The sequence below is a fragment of the Ammodytes marinus genome (genome assembly GCF_949987685.1).
Source record: "Ammodytes marinus genome assembly, chromosome: 19".
NCBI lineage: Eukaryota > Metazoa > Chordata > Actinopteri > Uranoscopiformes > Ammodytidae > Ammodytes > Ammodytes marinus.
The window spans coordinates 13,163,919-13,183,151 of record NC_137223.1 but is presented as its reverse complement, the minus strand read 5'-3'; the positions used below and the strand labels follow the sequence as shown (position 1 = coordinate 13,183,151).

The window sequence follows — 19,233 nt, the reverse complement described above, 5'->3', positions numbered from 1 at the left end:
GTAGGTGCTTTTTTGAACTACTGTTTTTGGTGCTTGTTTTTTTATTTTTATTTTTATGTTAGGAATGTGTCTTCAAATTAATACGTTTCATAAAATCAGCTTAACCATTTAAGGCCCGATAATCGTCGTACAGTCTGGAGGGGGCGGGGACACGAATCTGTTTGGTGTGTGCCGTGAAATCGGTCGTCGTAGATGTCGTCGGGCAGTCTTTCAGTTGGAGCAATTTGATTTGTGGAGGGCTAGCGAATCAGTGAAGCCCGGAAGTGAGGCGGGTAGCACAAACAGCTAACAACAGTTAGCCATTGTTTTAATGTGTTTGTTTGTTTCGTTCAGCGAGTACTTGCATGCATCAACCCTTGTTGACTGCTCGACACTCTCTGCTAAAAATGGTGCTCTTTATGGTCCATAAATATAAATACGTATTTCTATATATGTTTATGGTCTAGAGAGCCGTCCCATCATTTCCGGCTTCCGTATTTTTTCGTGCCACAATACACATTAGCGCCGCCTGCTGTTATGGAGACATTACGTCCCGCGCAAGCGCAGAGCGTACGGAAAGTCAGCAGTTGGCTTGGTGTGTTCTTTGCACTTTTTTGGCCGCGACGGGAAGACTGGAGCTGCCTGAATCGGCAAACTCCATTTTCGGGTAGTCGGACTGGTGTGTCCTGGCCTTTAGGCGCCGGGTTTTATTTTAAAAAATGCTAGATTTTGACGCTTAAATTTCAGAAGGCTCTGGATTGAAAGTGGTTTGAGATAGAGACAAAGTGTAAATGAGACAAATATTGAGACTTACCTAAAGTTTATCTGGGGAGTATATTTTCCCATCTAATTAGCATATTATGATGTCATATGGTGGTGGCCATGTTGGATTATGTAATTTCTATGAAATACCTGTTATTTTAAAAGAGAGTTGAACTTATTTAATCAGATTCACCCCTCCATCCATTTGTAATGATGTCCACTTTGTTGTAAACCAACAGTTGTAAACTAGATCTAGAACTACACCACAAAACTCATGTAAACAGTAGCCGTTTTTTATGATTTATTTAATTTTTTACCCACCACCATTTTTATTTCCTTTTTTCTTCTATTCTTCATTATTATTATGATTATTATTATCATCATCATTATTATCATTCTAATATGATAATATTAATATATATATATAATGCTGTGTCGCATTGCTGCACCACTACTGCGCATGGACGCACCGTGACCGGGGCCGTAGAAAGAGTGAACACTAACTCCCTACTCGTCAACTTTTTGCTTGCCATATCTCTAAATAACTTCTAAATCCAGCAATACCGCTTCAGCATAAATAGCTTCGTGGCACACTATCTCCGGTTTCGCACCTAACAACAGCGCGACTCATTTGCAGTCTGGACGCGGAGGTGTGTCTCCTCTCTGCTCTGACAGCAGGCTGGGACTCGCTCCGAGGGGCATGGGCTACTCCGAGACTGACCGCCTCTTAGTGCTTTGAGACGGGGAGGGGCTCGCGGCAGCACCCGCTGCTCGTTGAGCACATTAACTGCAGAGTGATACATGCTTTCATCTCAGAGTCTCCAAACACCACAAACGTTTTCAATAAAACCAGAAAAAAATCACTAGGAGGATATGACAAAAAAAGAAAAGTTTGGATGGGATTTCCGCGAATATTTTGCATTGAAGCATGACGTTTTTGTGAGCTAAGGTCTATGTATGGGATGTCTGCTAACTAGTGGAGGGGAGTTTGAACAAAATATAACACTCTATTTAGAGAAAACAGCATTTTGATTCAGTAAAGCGTCATGTCACAATTTTGCGACTTTGGCGCCTAAAGGGTTAATATTTAATTTCAGGTGAACTATTGAATTTACAATGAGTATTGGTTTTCTAGGGCAATCATTGACTTATCTTGAGCTTATCTTCATCTTTGCAAACAGTTGCTTTTTTCTTTTTTAAACAACCATAGATTTGACCAGCCGCAGCAACGCTTTGATGAGCCACAGAGATTTGACCAGCCGCAGCAACGCTTTGATGGGCCACAGAGATTTGACCAGCCGCAGCAACGCTTTGATGGGCCACAGAGATTTAATCAACCACAGCAGCGCTTTGATGGCTCACCGAGGTTCAACCAACCACAGCAGCGCTTTGAAGGCCCCCCTCGATTTGACCAATCAAGGCATCACTTTGATGGCCCCCCAAGATTTGGCCAACCACGACAGCGCTTTGATGGTCCCCCCAGATTTGACCAACCAAGACCGCGCTTTGATGGTCCTCCTAGATTTGACCAACCTCGATTTGGGCAACAGTCTAGGTTTGAACGGCACCCTGCACCCCCTTCTCATTTTGAACACCCACCTCCACCACAGCTATCACAACAGCAAGGTCTCCACCCTAAAGTAGAACCAGACACTAAACAATCTGCCAGTCTGGATTCCAAGACTCCAGGAAAATCAGCCGGACAGCCAGTATCTGAAAAAGAAAGAGGTAAATCAGAGCCAGATAATAAGGCCAATGCTGAAGACATGACAGATGACAACTTTCTCGGAACTGATGGCTTTTTTGTCCCAAAGGCCCCCATTCCTCAGACATTAAAAGAAAAAACAGAGGTACCTGATGACAATAATTCCTCTAAAAATAGTGAAATACCCAAACCTGTTAACAGTAAGCCTGCAACCACTCCTTCAACTGTTGCATCAAAAGATACTTCTCCAAAAAATTCCCTCAAACCAGATGGACCACTGACAAACATCAAACCACCACTGGTTCCAAAGCCTCCTGGAATACAACAGGAGGCACAAGCCTCTGGACAAATGCAGTCAAGAACAGATCCTCCAAAGCCTCCCCTCGGTAGGGGACGAGGCCATCCCCCAGACCAAGTACGTGGACGAGGTAAGAGGGGCGGTGGAGGGTTCACTGGAGCGAACACTGAACCACTTGGGGAGAGAATGGGAGAAATGTCATATGACTACACTCCACCCGAAGAGAATTTTGGGATGCCAGTGGAGCAGGAAGAGTATAATTGGCAAGATCCTTCTTACGAGGAAGGTCTAGAGGAATCCGAAGTGCCCCCTGAAGAAATGTGGATGCCAGAGAATGATCACTACCCAACGGAGGAAGAATATTATGTAGAGCCAATAGGAGGCCCATTTATGGGAAGAGGAGGTCCCCCAATGATGAGAGGAGGTCCCCATATGGGAAGAGGAGGACCACCTATGGGAAGAGGAGGTCCCCCAATGATGAGAGGAGGACCACCTTTGGGTAGAGGAGGACCGCCCATGGGTAGAGGAGGACCACCCATGGGTAGAGGAGGACCGCCCATGGGTAGAGGAGGTCCGCCCATGGGTAGAGGAGGTCCCCCCATGGGTAGAGGAGGACCCCCCATGGGTAGAGGAGGACCGCCCATGGGTAGAGGAGGTCCGCCCATGGGTAGAGGAGGACCGCCCATGGGTAGAGGAGGACCCCCCATGGGTAGAGGAGGACCCCCCATGGGTAGAGGAGGACCGCCCATGGGAAGAGGAGGACCGCCCTTGGGTATAGGAGGACCAATGGACAGGCAATGGGAGGAACCTGAGTCAGTAGAGTACTCAGAGGAAGGTGACCCTTACTGGGGAGAAAGAGGACCTCCGATGAGAGGTATGAGACCGCCATTACCACCTGGCCGGGGTCGTCCCCCACGTGGCCATCCTGGTTTTATGCACCAAGGACGAGGACGCCCCCCTCACCCAGCACATGGGCCAGGGGATCACTTGCCACTAGGTTATGGAATGGACACCGATGACGCAGAAATGGATCCAACACAGCACCCCATGTACCTTAGACATGACCCTCATAGCCATCCGATGCATCCTGATATAGGAAGAGGCAGGCGTTGTTTGCCCCCACCACCAGAAGAAATGATTGATCCTATGGAAGATCCATTGTACGATGAAGGAATGGAAGGAGAATTTGGATGGCAACCGCCACATGGCAGAGGCCCTCCTCTGCCTCCACATGAGTTAATGGATATGGGGGGAGTCAGGAGAAGACCGATGGGCCGAGGAATGGTTAGAGGCATGTGGCGGCCAGGTCCAACACATAAGGAATATGAAGAGGAACATAATGAGGCTTACGTTGAGGATTATGGTCATGGGGAAGAAGGGCATCGTTGGCGGCCTCCAGAAGACTATCCCCCTGATGAACATCGGCATGAGGCCAAGTACTATGATCCTGAATGGGACAGAGAGCGTGCTCCTCCTGAGAGGGACTTTCCCCCCCGCAGACCACCACCTGAGTCCTACAGAGATAGCAGTCGGCTGGAGGAAAGAGAACAAGGTCGCCCATATCCATATGATGAGCATGACAGGGGAAGAGGAGAACTTAGAATCCGCGAATATAGGGATGAGCCCCCGTACCCACCATCACCTTCAGAATGGGATAGGCCTTCAAGACGTTCTCCACTTCCAGAGAGAGTTTATCCTGCTGACTTTGAGGATCGCAGAGCTCGTTATGAAGATAACAGGGAAGAGCCTCCTTTTGATAGACCTCCACCTGTTCCTCCTGCTGCACCAGAGAGCTCAGTTGATCAAGAAGGAACTAGCAGTGCAAATGTTCTCGCTCTCTCACAGCGTCAGCATGAGATCATCTTGAAAGCTGCCCAAGAGCTCAAATTTATAAGGTAATGTCTAGACATTCATTAATACCTTTTACACAATTGCTCACACATTACATGTAGACCTATATTGTAGAATCCGGTGTATAATATTCACTTTTAATACTTTTCTTTTCATCTAAAATGTGAGGTGTGTCCTAATATACCGGTGCGACCAGTATACCGGTATAAACACTGTTGTGTTACTGAAATTAACCTGACAGATAGTGCTAGAAACAAACTAAAGCCTTGTCACTGACATATGCATCAAGACTGGTGTGTGCAGAGAAATTACCGTCACGGCGCTTTGGGGCCCAAGCGTAGAGCCAACAACACTAAGTTATCAGTCTTACTGTGTCTAACGTTAACAGCATAGTTATCAATGTTAGCTTTCTTGCTAACAATTCCTCCAATTTGATATCTTCAGGCTTTCCCACTGCCATGTTTTTGGTCATCCAAAACACTTTTTCAAAATCTGTGAAAATCTACACACGACAGCCACATGTCCGTACCGTGTGCGCTGAAAAGACACACTTAAAATAACGATCTCTTTTTCAAAGACTAGTCGACTATTCTAAATTAAAACTTCTGTTTAAACATTGTAAAAATTAGTCTCTACGTGCATCTCTAGTTAGTAACAACAATCCTACTGGACAGGTAGTTAGTGATGATTAGGAAAGGCACACCTTGGGCCAGAGCAGGAAGGGAGGGGGGGATGTGTTTTTGTTCTCAGTTCAAATATCAATAAGTGTTCTGTAACACTGAGTTTAACTTTCTTTTTTATGGATCTACAGAGAATTGCAGGAGGTGAAGACACCTGGTACTGAACCCCAGCCTGCCTCAACTAACGTTCTGCCTGATCTTCCTGCTGGTCTTCTCGGTTTGGAGATCCCACTGGAAGTCAGAAATGCTCTGAAGGTAATTTATATTTCAGGTATCCAGAGTGCAACTGTGTTGGTCCCACACGCGTCTAAATATCTTTAGAGTGTGACTAGATGTGTTCACTGGTCGCACCAGTGCACCTGAAATGTAATTTTTTATGAGTGTTGATTTGGAGTGAGGATTTGCTTCAACCCACATTAAAATGACTGTTTTTTTTTAAAAATGTTTCAAGATTCTATTTACATAGACAGGCATGTCGCGCTTAATATAATGTTAGCATGTGCGCTAGGGCTGGGCGATATGACGATATCATATCGTGGACGATATGAAAGTGTCTACCGGGAGAGATTTGGCCATACCTTTTATATCGCGTAGAAAAAAGGTGCATGTGGCGGGAGCATAGATAGAGCGGGAGGCAGCTGTCCCTCCCGAGTCCCTACAGTTACACTGCAGTTACACCGCCACGCCACACGGGGGCTCTGCAGCAGAGTTCTGGGCTGCAAAACAGCTTCTCTACCCGCAACAGAAGAAGCCTCATCTGTTGCTCTAGCTGTCTAGCTCATCTAGCTCCGGTGCGCCATGACTAAAGTTAACAAACCACCTCCGTGTCACGGTGGCAGAGCAGCTGGTTTTAACGGTCAAAAATGTCATTGGGCAAAGGAAACTTGCTTGCTGCTTCAGCGTGCTGTTGCCGTGACGCAGAGTTGGCTTGTTTTAAGCAGCAAACTACATGGGTTAGCTCTCGTGAGCTAGCTGGCTAATAATGACATCTTTAGCCTACTCGGGGCTTCACCCCCGTGCTGTTATTGTTGGAGACAGCCAGCAACGCTGCTTTTATGTAACTTTAAAACATGTCAAACTTAAAAATATTATTTGTGTTGAAGCTGGAGTTATAGTATTACCAGACATTTGCTCATTAGTTAATTTTGACAGCTTTTTTAAATGAAGATGAGCAAATACTGCAGGAAAATTCAAGTCTTTCATTATTTTGATATAGGCTACTATCAATTGGAAAATGTAGGCTCTTTGGTTGATTCTGTCATTTTTATTTTGCGCTGACTGACTAAAGCTAGACTGGTGTGGTATTTTGCACCAGTTTTTCTTTTGTATGGAAATTTAAGTTCCAAGCAAAAGATGAAAATATCTAATGTGATTAAAGTTCAGTACGGTTATTGTAATCCATTGAATTTGAAGGAAAAATACTATATCGTGATATATATCCATATCGTGATATAAGATTTGGTCCATATCGCCCAGCCCTAATGTGCGCAATGTGCACGAGTGCCGGTATGACACAGCGCTGTGTAGACTAGACTACATCCACATTTGTGAGTAAACTACAGAAACTGAGAGGATAAACGCAAAGAAATGGCTTACTATTCATGATATACTGTAGAGAACGAACCCCTTAAAAAATTACGACGTTTAAAGTAGGGCTGCAACAACGAATCGATAAAATCGATTACAATCAATTAATAAAAGCGTTTGCAACGAATTTGGTCGTTTCGTAGAGTCGTGCGAGTAATAAGTCACTTGTAGGCGCGGCACTGTTTACGTCCAGCCGCCGACAGGTTCATGCACGCCCACAGCGAGCCTTCCGCCCGTGAAGTGGTGCGGGAAAGCTATACTGTAGTGTGAGCGGCCACAGCTTGTATTTTGGTCATATCTAACACTGGACTGTAGGCCTATATAAAAATGTTGTACCTTTGCTGTCTTTGGGTTAAAAAAACTCCTTCAACTCAGTATCCGTCTAGTCCAAAAAAACTCTGTCAGCTGCTGCTGCTGCAGACGGTGTGCAGACGGGCTCTGAGAGTCGGCATTGGCGCATCAACAGTCATTCAAAGCAGCGGCAGTAGTCACACAACCGAACGGTGTAGAAAGTCCCGTCGGTTAAAAATAGTAATCCAGTTTTTAAATCCATGTTAAAATCGGAAGGATATAGAGCTAGTTAGCTTAAAAAAAAGTAGCAAACATGTCAAATGTGATGTGTTAAGGCCGGCTCAGTAATATGATTGATGTGTTCAAATGCAACACAAAAAAAAAAATTTTTTAGATTTTGGCGAAAACTTGTTTTCCCAGCAATATAAAATAGATAGTAAAGATGGAATTATGACCTGTTTAATGTCCTATCTTGAGCTATGATCATATCAGCAATTAAAGCAATAATACAAGTTCTATTTCAACAAAATAATAGAAAAGTATCAATAGTGATATCAATAAAGACTTGGATCGTTAAGTAGTCTCAAATGGTATCAATATCAATACAAATTAATAATCTCCTGTCATCTGAGAGAAATTAAGATGATTGAATTTTTTTAACCGTTAGTATTTACCGGTTAAAAATCTTATCGGTTGACTGGTTTACCATGGAGATCCCTTATATACTGTATAAATGTATATCATACTTTGTATGTTTTTTTTGTGGTATCCCAGTTAAGTTTATTTTACATTTTTTATCATTTAATATTACTTTTAATAGTTCCGGGACGTTGGAGCAATAACCTGGTGTTTTGACACTTCAGTCTGCACTGTAATGTTCAGTTTTTGAATAAAGATGCGGCATTTACAAATGTTTTTTTTTATCCGATTCATCGATTAATCGAAAAAATAATCGACCGATTAATCTATTTTTAAAATAATCGTTAGTTGCAGCCCTAGTTTAAAGCACACCTTGTGCCGTGACAGATGCATGGCTGGAAGAGCAACTCCTTTCACCACAGTGTTACAGCGTCGGCAAAAAAAGAAACAGCGAGGAGTCAGAAATGGTGATTCAATTTAACACAGGTTACAAGAATAGCCCATAGAAAGGGAAGCTGCTGTTAACTAAAATCAAATCAATTATCGTTCTCATGACATCTGGTTAAATGTAAAATTACACAAATATGTGCTGGTGCACCCAAATGAAAAGTTATTCTGGAACCCTGTATTTACTAACAATTTGCTTTGGTTCAAACTATGTCGTTCTTGTGGCATATAGCAACATGGCCCCTAGAGGAGGCTAGGGAGACTTTCAGACTTTTTATTGAACATACTTTTACTGTATTTAAATGTTGGATCTGTTACATATCAAATCTGTCATTCTCAGGGCATGACTGCAAATGCACAGAATGCTAGTACTGAGCCTGTGTCTTGGGATACCAAGCCTGCGGTCACAGATTATCAGCCATCTCTCACTGCACCTACTCTACCAGTGATTCCAAAGACCGTGGACTATGGGCATGGGCATGGTATGAGCAACACACAAATGAAAACATGAACACATTTTGTAATTTTAACAGATAAAATAGGATATCTGTAAGGACTTTGTTGGTGACTTTTACTCTCAACATATTAGAGCCTGGAGCGACCGTTGAGCGGATCTCTTATGGGGAGAGAATTGTGTTGAGGCCTGACCCAGTGCAGTCAGACAGAGGCTATGAAAAAGGTGGGTTTCAGTTCTGTAAATGTTTCTCTACTTTAACAGAGCTTGCTTTTGCATTTATCTAAACATTGTTTATTGATGTACTATTTTATTCTCTTAGAACCTCTTGGTCCCAGAGATCCTTACGGCAGAGACCCATACTATGACAGGCGACCAGACCCTTACATGGAACGCCGGGATTACAGTAGAGAGAGGGAATTATTTAGGGAAAAGCTTCCACCTGAATATGAGAGAGAACGATTTGAGAGGGAGCGCTATCCTCCAAGAGAGAGAGATGACAGGTTGGTGACCTGTTTCCTCAATGACTCTGTCACCTTTTTTTCAAACTGTGGGGAAGTGCGCTGCTTCCGTACATATGTAATATTGTTTTTATTTTTCTGTTTCTGATTCAAGCACACAGTCCATGGTTGAGGAAAGGTACTTTCTCACATTGTGTTATACATTGTGATTAGTCCTCAGTGTGTGCCAGTTTGAAACCAAAAGTTGTGTAGAGGGACTTAAACTTAATGATGGTCCTCATCTTTGTAGATCTCCACTAGCACCTCATTTGCGCTCAGGATTCAGAGAGAGAGAACGGGATTTCCGAGAGAGGGATCGAAGTGGCAGTCGTGACAGAGAAGAACATTATGGAAGACCTAGCTACGATAGACCTCCATACGAGCGCACTGGACACGACCGTAGTGGGCCCGAGCGTTACGGCCATAGCTCCTCACCTTACGGTATGTTCAATCCCACAACTGTAAACTTCAGCTGCCTATGGTCGATTTTTATTGAAACTCCTTCATTTATAGTAGGGATGCACCAAATATTCGGCCACCGAAAAAGTTCGGCCGAAAATGGCAAAATAAGTCATTTTCGGTTTCGGCCCGAAACAGTTAAAAAGCCGAATAATATTACCGAAAATTGGCGAACTAAATGACACTAAGGAAATATGTTTTTAAAAGAGCTGCGCGCTTGTAAACCAGGAAATGGCAGTAAAGAGAGACGTAACCGTGTATGCGAGTCCACGTCTCTTTGTGAGCGCGCAGCAGGAGCAGTTTGGAGCGTGCATGAAAATGTCAGAGTCCAGTGTGGGAGCAACTGGATGAAACACGGCGCAGACAGTGCAATGCTTTATGCAGCATAAAGTTAAAACGCTCGTCCAAGACTGATGTTTAATCACCTTAGAAACACAAAAGCCTTGCGCGAGCGAAGCAGCGATTCACCCGGTGCAACTCTGTGACAGTGTGACAGTTGGTAACGGTGTCATTCACAGTGACACCTCGCCGGTGAGGGCCGCCGTGCAAAAAAAAACTTTAGTTTGACAGCTAAAATGATAACGGGAGATATCCTGTCCGTTAGCGCTGTTGGGGGAAAAGGCTCCTACGGTCTGATTGCATTTCTCGAGCCTGAATACACAGCCATGTCGGCAAACTGACAGCGCGACTACATGTCCAGTGAGCCGCCTCCCCCCGTTAGTTTCAGTCTACAGACGAAAAAGTTACAATCACCTCCTAAGCATGGACATCGTTTAAAGCCTCTCATTGTTATGATCAGGGCTTTGATGCAAATTCTGAAGTCTGGACATTATGGTGGGAGCTGTGGTGCAGTTTTTTTTAGAGCAACTCAACCTGCACTGCACTGCAAAAAAATAAGAAAGGCAATAAGTCGATCTTTTTGTAGATTCATCCTCATATAAGTCAAGGTAAAAAATCAGTGAGTGGTTCACAAATTAATTCCTAGTAAAATATTAATTGTACTCTTAGATTTGAAGGTTTTACTGTTTATTTATTTATTTAGGGTTGCTTTTTAGTTGTAGGCTATGTTTGAGGAGAACATTTGGTAGTTCATGTATGCGATGTTGAAATAATTGACTAAATAATAAACAAAACTGCAAAAGCCTCTTTCGGTATTCGGTTTCGGCCTTTCGGCCAACTGTTTAATTTTATTCGGTTTTGGTTTCGGCCAAGAATTTTCATTTCGGTGCATCCCTAATTTATAGACATGTTTATTTATTTTTTAAATCCTAAAATGAGCTTTGTTGCATGAGAGCAAATGGGGAAATTAATGACATTTAGAGATATTCTTAAATTGCATATGATATTAAACAGTGGAAAGAAGAAGTTATCCAGAGGAGCGAGGGCCTCCAACTGCACCAGCCCTCCCACCTCCAGCCCAGCCGCCCCCGCGAGTTGAGAAGAAGCCAGAAATCAAGAATATCGATGATCTCCTCAAACCACCTGGAAGATTATCTCGACCTGAGAGGGTACTTATTACTGCTGCTTTCTATTGATGTAACACTGTCACATTGGTAGTCATATAATACTGTATACTGAATAATATCATATATTTTAACAGATTGTCATCATAATGAGAGGGCTTCCAGGAAGTGGAAAAAGCCATGTTGCAAAGCTCATACGGGTGAGTGGAATCATACCAGAAAATCATATTTAATTAATTTGAAATTGAATGTAGCTAAACTTTAACAACTATATGCAAGAACAACAATATTCATAGACTATTTATACTGTATGTATTTCCCAAAACTATGCAAAAATATCAATGCCTTTTCTAACAAAGCAAATGTAATGAAAACTTGGCTTTTCCATCTTGTTGACATTATAAAGGATAAAGAAGTTGATTGTGGCGGTGCACCACCAAGAGTTCTGGTTTTGGATGACTATTTTATGACAGAGGTGGAAAAAGTTGAGAAAGACCCAGACACAGGGCGACGGGTCAAAACTAAGGTGAGTTTGACGTGGAACATTAGAAAAGTATAAATTATTATTATTATACAGTTGAAAATCAAATTCACTGAGCAGGACGAACTGGAAGCTGTAATACAATTATTATTGTAAACATTATAAACAGTTTAATACAAATAAAATCTTTCTTGTAGGTTATGGAGTACGAGTATGAACCAGAGATGGAGGACACCTACCGGAACAGCATGCTGAAAACATTTAAGAAAACTTTGGATGATGGCTTTTTCCCCTTCATCATTTTAGATACTGTAAATGATAGGGTTAAACATTTCGATCAGTTCTGGAGCGCAGCCAAAACGAAAGGCTTTGAGGTGAGTTACTTTGATGAGTGAGTTGGAAAAAAATGCCTCTCCCATCGACCGTGTGCTAAAGCGGATTTGTTTTTATTTCAAGGTGTACCTGGCTGAAATCACTGCAGACACTCAGACTTCTGCAAAGAGAAATGTCCATGGGCGCACGCTTAAGGAAATACTAAAGGTCTGTGTCAGTTACCTCCCTCAGATTAATGTTTATTAAGAGTTATGTCCAATTCAGATTATAAATATAGTAAACACTTCTTAATTGAGCATTCTGTACACAGATGTCTAACAACTGGGAGTCTTCACCACGTCACATGGTGCGCTTGGATGTCCGTTCCCTGCTCCAGGATGCTGCTATAGAAGAGGTGAGATCTTTAAGATTTAGAAATGTCTTGTACTATAATAGTTCTTTATCAGTAATTGAGGTAAAGTGAAGGGCTATTTTCCATTATATTATATATTTAAGAATTTGCTGCGGGCCGATTAGAAATGGATCACGGGCCGCAGTTGGCACTCAGGCAGTAGTTTGGACACCCCTGAGGTAAACTAACACGTGCTTATGTTATTAGGTCGAAATGGAAGACTTCAATCCCGATGATGAGCCCAAGCAACCCAAGCGAGAGGAGGAAGAAGAGGGTGATCTGGTAGGACACGAAAAGCTTAATTTTATAGCCACACAGTTTTCCGAATCATTTCCACTTATTTGTATTCCCATCCAACACATAAGGTTTATCCAGTGATTTATTTTCACCCATTAGTCTTTTAATCGTATTATTGTTTTGTTTTATTGATCAGGTGAGTTTTAAAGGGATACAATCAACAAATAGTTGGTTTACAAAGAAGACTAAAACAGGGAATATAAACAGGCAAGATAGCGAGAGTCAAATACTGTCCCAAGAGAAAGTTATAACTACAACATTCCAATGACTAAAGGAGCAGTTGGAAGGGTTCCTGTTAAGTCGTTGTTTTGTTTTTTGAGCATTTGCACAGTGTCATAGTAAGATGTTTACTTTTATTTATATCATTATACATGAAATCATTATAATGTTTTAAAATTCATACTTTACTAGCATGGTCAAGTTCCCAAACTTGAGCCTGCATTGTTGTGGACGAGACTGGATCATTCTACTGGGTTCAGATTTTCTTTCACAGTAAGGCAAATTGTTATGATAAGGTGGAAACGACACACAAAAAACTTACAGAAAAATGGATTGATTAAAAAAATTCACATAGTAGTGTTAAACATTTCTATATAATCTGTTTAATGTTTTCAGCCCAATCAATTGCTTTTATTGTGAAATCAACAGAAGTTTTAAAATGCAATATTAAATGAGATTTAGTCATTTGCCAAAATAATTTTACAACGTTGAGGTTAATATTGCCTTTGATATGTAGGGAATTTTTTACATAAGTATTTGTAATCGGACACTTGATTGTTTGTTGTCAGAGATTTTGAGGCAAAGCAATTAACATAATGCTTATCCTACTCAAAAGCTGTTGTTAAACTGCAGTACTTTAGTCAAAATCAGAGTGTACTCATTTTCTTAAGAAGGAAGTAAGAAAGAAAGTGAGTGAGTAAGAAAAAAATGGCAGATTCACAGCTGCCCAAAAATTCAAACTAAAAATCTGCTTCACCTTAAAGCGACTACAGTATATTTGTATAAAATTATGTGAGATGAACCTTGCTTCCCTCTGCTTTAAAAAGCCTTATAATGCGTTTCATAACACTTTTTTTTTGACAAACCCACGTTACTGTTCTGGTTCACTCTCAACACTCTCATATTATATTTTTCTTTTATTATATCCCAAAAATATTTTAACAATCAGCCCTTTACATTTTTTGCTGGAAGCATAAAGATCATTGAAGCAGTCTTACTAATGAAGTTGAAGGCATCATTGTTAGAAATTACTCTTGATGCCATATGTTCAAGTCCTTCAAATGCATTTAAAATGAATTCCACAAATATTAGGAATGGTTTTCCCACATCACATAAAATACTTGCATTACTAGACCACGATTACAATGAAACATTGAAAATGATGCAAGCATTTACAAAAAAAAATAATAAAAAGTTTAGTAGTTTCATAATACACACAAATATATATTATTTTGCATCTTTTCAATGCTTTTGCTCTTTATATTTTAATTTAGTGTTAAGAAATATTAAAGACAAGACATTTGTCCTCTGTTAATGCTCCATCGTACATGCATACATCTGTTAATGTTATACAGCTCTAGCATAACATCCACCGGCAAATTAAAATACTGTAGAAACAGGAGAGAATGTTGGAGATCATTCTAGAAAATGAAACACTAAAGCTTTGTATGACTTATGAACAGGGGTCAATTTGTTTTAAACATTATCAAATTTCACAAGGTGACTTTTACATGACTGTGTATACACGAAGTTTAGATAATTTAAAGATATTGATTTTTTTTTTTAGTACCCCTTGGTAGCAACTTGAAGGTGAAAAAAAATCCTAATGTTTTTAAGTAAGTTCATTGTTGGTTATTCATTGAAATATTGTTTTGATATTGCAATTGCTGACCCAATGAGTCATAAATTCAGCTGAGAAAAAATGTGGGATATCATATGGAAAATGAAATGGTTGAAATGGTTCAAGATGTTTGTATTAACGTTGGTATTACCCAAAACATCATGGAAATACACTGTTTCTAATGCCTATGAATCAGAATTCAAATTAAAATCTGCTTTGATCGGTTTTAAAATCAGCCATTTTAGACCTGCAGTTTCACACAGCATGTCGTCCCTCATTATTCCTTTTCAGTGTGATTTTCAAAGATCGAAGTCACACCTTCCCTTCACATTAAACCGAACTCAAACCGTCTGAACTCCAGGTCTAAAACTGCTGAATTGTGGTCCTGTACTTGAATCAAACTGAGTGAGACTTTCAAGTCTGCCAGGTTTGATTACATTACAGTTTACAGTATCAAGATACCTTTAGTATCTTTAGTAATAATAATAATTGCAATAATGCCTCTTAAACCCCCATTAGGGTTTATTGGCACCTCCAGTGTTCAGTGGTAAAGAAAAGTCTCAAATGATGTGTTCACAGTAAAACAATAACTTTTTACTCAAATGAAACAAATAACATTATACTGCTTACCAAATAGTACTGTTTTAGATAGTATAAAAAAGTTGTATTTTCTTCTTTTGTTCTAAACTTTTCTTCAGTTTGATAAACGCAAGGAAAAAGCAAGACAATTTAGAACAAAATGAAGTCACAGGTATCTTCAAAGGCCTATTAGGGCCATTGTAGGTTAAAAATATAGACGCTAGTAAGGGGAATTATTCTTCAGAAAAATCTTTAAAATTTTTAGTTAATTTAGGAGAAAAAATCTTTAGAATCTTAGATCGTTTTTCTCTGATATAGTTTTTCTTTAATCAGAAGAACTCCAGATGTCAGCAGACATGAAACGCATCATCTAATACATGTTTGGGATCCCACGACAAAACGACACAATTAAGTCAACTTTGACAGGAGAATCCTCTATTGGAATGCATTCATACCAAATCAGGCAATCTGGCAATAACACAGGTTTATTTTCATTCATTTGAATGAGGCATTTGAACTTTTGGAGACACACAGCCATACATCATGCTGTGGCAGCCAATCACATAAGGTGGCATCTTCAAGTGACTGACCAGAAGACACGTAGAGGAAGAACAAGGACTTGTAACGAAGAAGAAGAAAAGCAGTAGCAATTAGCATCGGCGAAATCCCTTGAATAGCTGTAGGAAAACAGATTTCAGTGCTATATTGCCACCTTTGGATTTGGAGAGGAATAGAGTACACAACAAACTCCCACCGCTTGACAACATTGCGGCATTTCACCGCAACACCTGATTTGGTGAAAATGCAGCCTAAAGGTGCCAACACACTGCGGCGCGGCGGTTGGCCGCGCGAATCGCAGGTTCCGCACCGCGTGATCATATTGGGTCATATTGTGTCCGTGAACCGCTCGCCGCCGGCCGCCCATTCGCGCGGCGGCGCTCAAAATACATTGACTTTCTATGTAAACTCGCCGCGCGGCGGTGTGCAGTGTGTTGGCACCTTTTTTTATTATTATTATATATTTTTTTTTCTTTATTAAGGACAAATGCATTAAAAACATTGTTTCATATTATAAAAACATAAAACATATGCCACGCATACAGGTGTTAGTCGAAACTAATTTGCAACCCCTGTCCCTGATTAGGCATCTCCTAAAAAATTCACATGAATAAAAATACAGGGATCATACATAGTAGACATAAAACAAACAATAAATAAATAAATAAAATAAAATAAAAACAAGGACAATGATTAATGTGTGTATGTGAGCGTGTGTCAATGTTCACAGGGTTTATTCAGTTTCAACCATTGTTTTACTTGTGAGTTAAAAACCTTGAGCTCTGTCAATGTTTTGATTAACTTTAAGAAATCATGTTTAATCATTAATCATATGATCGCTATTGTTGTTTTAAAAATGTCTTATAACAAAGGCATGGTGTTGCATCACCATTAGGCCTTTCACACCGCCGCAAAATCGGCGCTAGTTCTGGGCTAGTTCGGAGTTAGAGCCAGTGTTTTGGTTTCACACCGCCAGAGAGCCTGCTCCGGGCCGTAAAAACCGGGGGAACTCATACCCCAGGATTGAGCAGGGTTTGATAAGAACTGCTTGCGCGAACGGTTGGGGGAGGGATTATCCTGACCAACCAGAGCAACTCAAACCTCATGCCCGCCATATTTAAAAACACCGCTACTACGAGACGTAAACATAACATAATTACCGAACGTAGCGATCAAATTGACCGGCGAGAATACGCTGTATGGGTCCTGTTTGCTTAAGAAAACAAAGCGAGAGCCAACAAGTGTAAAAATAAGACGTATTCGCCGCTGTTGTTGTGCTTAAAGCTAGCGGTAGCTTTAGCGTTAGCCACAAGAGCAGCGGCGTCGGGTGACGTACACACACGTTTACAGTGACGTCATGACGTTGCTCTCTTGCCGGCTCCATGGCTGTCTCAGGTCGATGTGAAACCAACCGGTTCATAACTGGGATAAGGCTGTAACCAGTTTTGAACTGACCCCAACACCAGCCTGGAACTGACTCTTGGTTCATTTTGGTGTGAAAGGCCTACATGTTACTCTGCTGTAGCACCATTCCACTGTTAACAACACACAGTATATTTTAGCATTTTTTATTTATTTACCCTGCATCACAGTTGGATTTAATCTATAAGACAGACAATAACGGTGATGGGTTGGTATAGGAGCATATAGTGAAGTGCTATAGTTCACAGCGTGTGGCCAGAGCTGCTACCTGGCAGTACGAGCTGGATATCCAGCCTCAATGTAACTTTTATTATATTTAAAACATTTTTTACCAGGAATATTTTTCAGTGAAAGCCTCAATGAAAGGCAATGCAACTTCTATATTTATAATCTATTCATGAATATTTCCAAACCAAGTCTGTTGTCTTGTACAGCAAAACCTTGATTTGTACATTAAACTAAGGAATCTGAAATTGGATGGAACCTTAGCAAGTGTTACTGAACATTTAATATACTGTTAGTTACTGAAAGTTAAATATTAATCATTCATGTTTTGTTTCTGGTTTTCACCCAATGTGTGCATACTGAAGAAAAAAAAACAGATTAATACAGTTAAATGTTCTGCATGGTTTCACAAACTTAAAAAAAAAGGTGCATACAGTAATGTTTCTTCTTTTAAATGTACTACATCATTTATTGTTGTCTTTAAAGCTCCCACATGACAAACATCGGCGTTTTCTGTTTTCTCACACAGTCTGATTAGATTTCCAATGGGCATGTTAGGGGCATTACACCTGAGCAGAGGTCTAAAAAAAGAGGTGTAAAGAAATATATATTTTGATTGATTTCTTCATCTTAAAGTTGAAGAAAGCAATACAAAAAAAACTGCAGCACAAAAACAAATAAATATAAAAAATAATCAATCAACGCAATAATTTTTAGCACAAAGACTTAAAGGTCTCATATTAAACACTTTTCTGTTCTATTATACACCATGTTATATGGTCTTAGTGGTCCCTAATACGTTTTTCTTTAATTGTTTGCTGAAAAAAAAGTTCAGATCATTTATTGTAGTATGCCTCTATACCCTGATGTTCAGCTAATCTCACGATGGCCTATTTTTGAAACCGAGCTGCAGCTCCCCTCGTAAATATACAATCTATGAGCTCCCCCTGTCCGGAAGCGAAGCCATACGCCTCGCCCTCTGTCTGTTTGTAAACAATGATGACGTATTTGCCTGTTAGCACGGTTAGGTTTAGCCTACCCGTGAGAAGAACCAAAATGCAGCATAAGATGGTGGCTATTGCAAAGCTAGCTCGGGAGTTAGCTGCTAAAAATATCACTAAAATCAGTGAAAACAATAGCTTCAAAGTTGACTTCTACACTATTAGCTTCCAATCCTTTGTCCTGTTAAAAACGAGGCATTACTAGACTGGTGTGGGGAATATAAATATGGTATTATGAGCAAAAGCTGAATGCTTGTCCCAAATCTAATAGCTATACACCAGTCAGGCAAAAATACCAATAAAAACATTTATTTCAGTTTCACCGTTTGAAAAAAAGCACAAGTAGCTTCCTATCCGTTGTGTTATTAAAAACGAGGCATTAATAGACTGCTGTGGTTAAGATAAATTAGTGGATTATGCAACATTCAGCATGCTTTGCTGTAATTCAGGCATCTTGTCGCTTAGCGACAAGCAAACAACATGGGGGTGAAGGAATATTTTTCCAGAGGATCTCGGGGCCGTGGACCAATAAGAAATAGGGGGGTGGGTTGCACAGTGGAAGTTTCTGGCTTTCCAGTTTGAGACGTCAGAAACGTGGAGAATTCTGACTGGAGTATATTGGGGGGAGGGGTGGAGGGTTTCAGAAAGGGGGAGAGTGAGAAAAGGAGAGAGCTTTCTTTTTTTTGATACTTTGGCAGTCTCTAGGCACACCGTAGACCCATAATTATGTTCAAAAACATCGGAAAAGTGCATTTGCACAATATGGGAGCTTTAATAACAAATGGTAGTTAGGAGAAAAACATCAGGTATATAGGGACACAAACTATGTCAATACAATTCCATATCAATATAAAAAACATTAACAAAAAGAGATAAATTGGACTACATATATGTTTACTGGACCCATGAAACCAGCAAACTTGGTATTAAATCATAGAACTTCTCAATCTTTGATCTGTCATTAAGCTTTTCGCAAGGGTTATTTTGTGGT

At 40.6% G+C, this 19,233-nt stretch overlaps 1 protein-coding gene across 1 annotated transcript in view; it reads left to right on the top strand.

Annotated features, from left to right (window-relative positions):
• Window positions 1-19,233, top strand: part of ylpm1 (YLP motif containing 1) — a 47,823-nt gene that overhangs the window by 6,865 nt on the left and 21,725 nt on the right. The window contains exons 5-17 of the mRNA XM_080048263.1: window positions 1,952-4,639; window positions 5,407-5,530; window positions 8,580-8,721; window positions 8,829-8,918; window positions 9,016-9,196; window positions 9,444-9,634; window positions 11,006-11,160; window positions 11,253-11,315; window positions 11,522-11,641; window positions 11,794-11,970; window positions 12,053-12,136; window positions 12,240-12,323; window positions 12,528-12,602. Coding sequence (XP_079904389.1) covers window positions 1,952-4,639; window positions 5,407-5,530; window positions 8,580-8,721; window positions 8,829-8,918; window positions 9,016-9,196; window positions 9,444-9,634; window positions 11,006-11,160; window positions 11,253-11,315; window positions 11,522-11,641; window positions 11,794-11,970; window positions 12,053-12,136; window positions 12,240-12,323; window positions 12,528-12,602 — 4,174 coding nt within the window. The remainder of the gene's footprint in view (window positions 1-1,951; window positions 4,640-5,406; window positions 5,531-8,579; window positions 8,722-8,828; window positions 8,919-9,015; window positions 9,197-9,443; window positions 9,635-11,005; window positions 11,161-11,252; window positions 11,316-11,521; window positions 11,642-11,793; window positions 11,971-12,052; window positions 12,137-12,239; window positions 12,324-12,527; window positions 12,603-19,233) is intronic.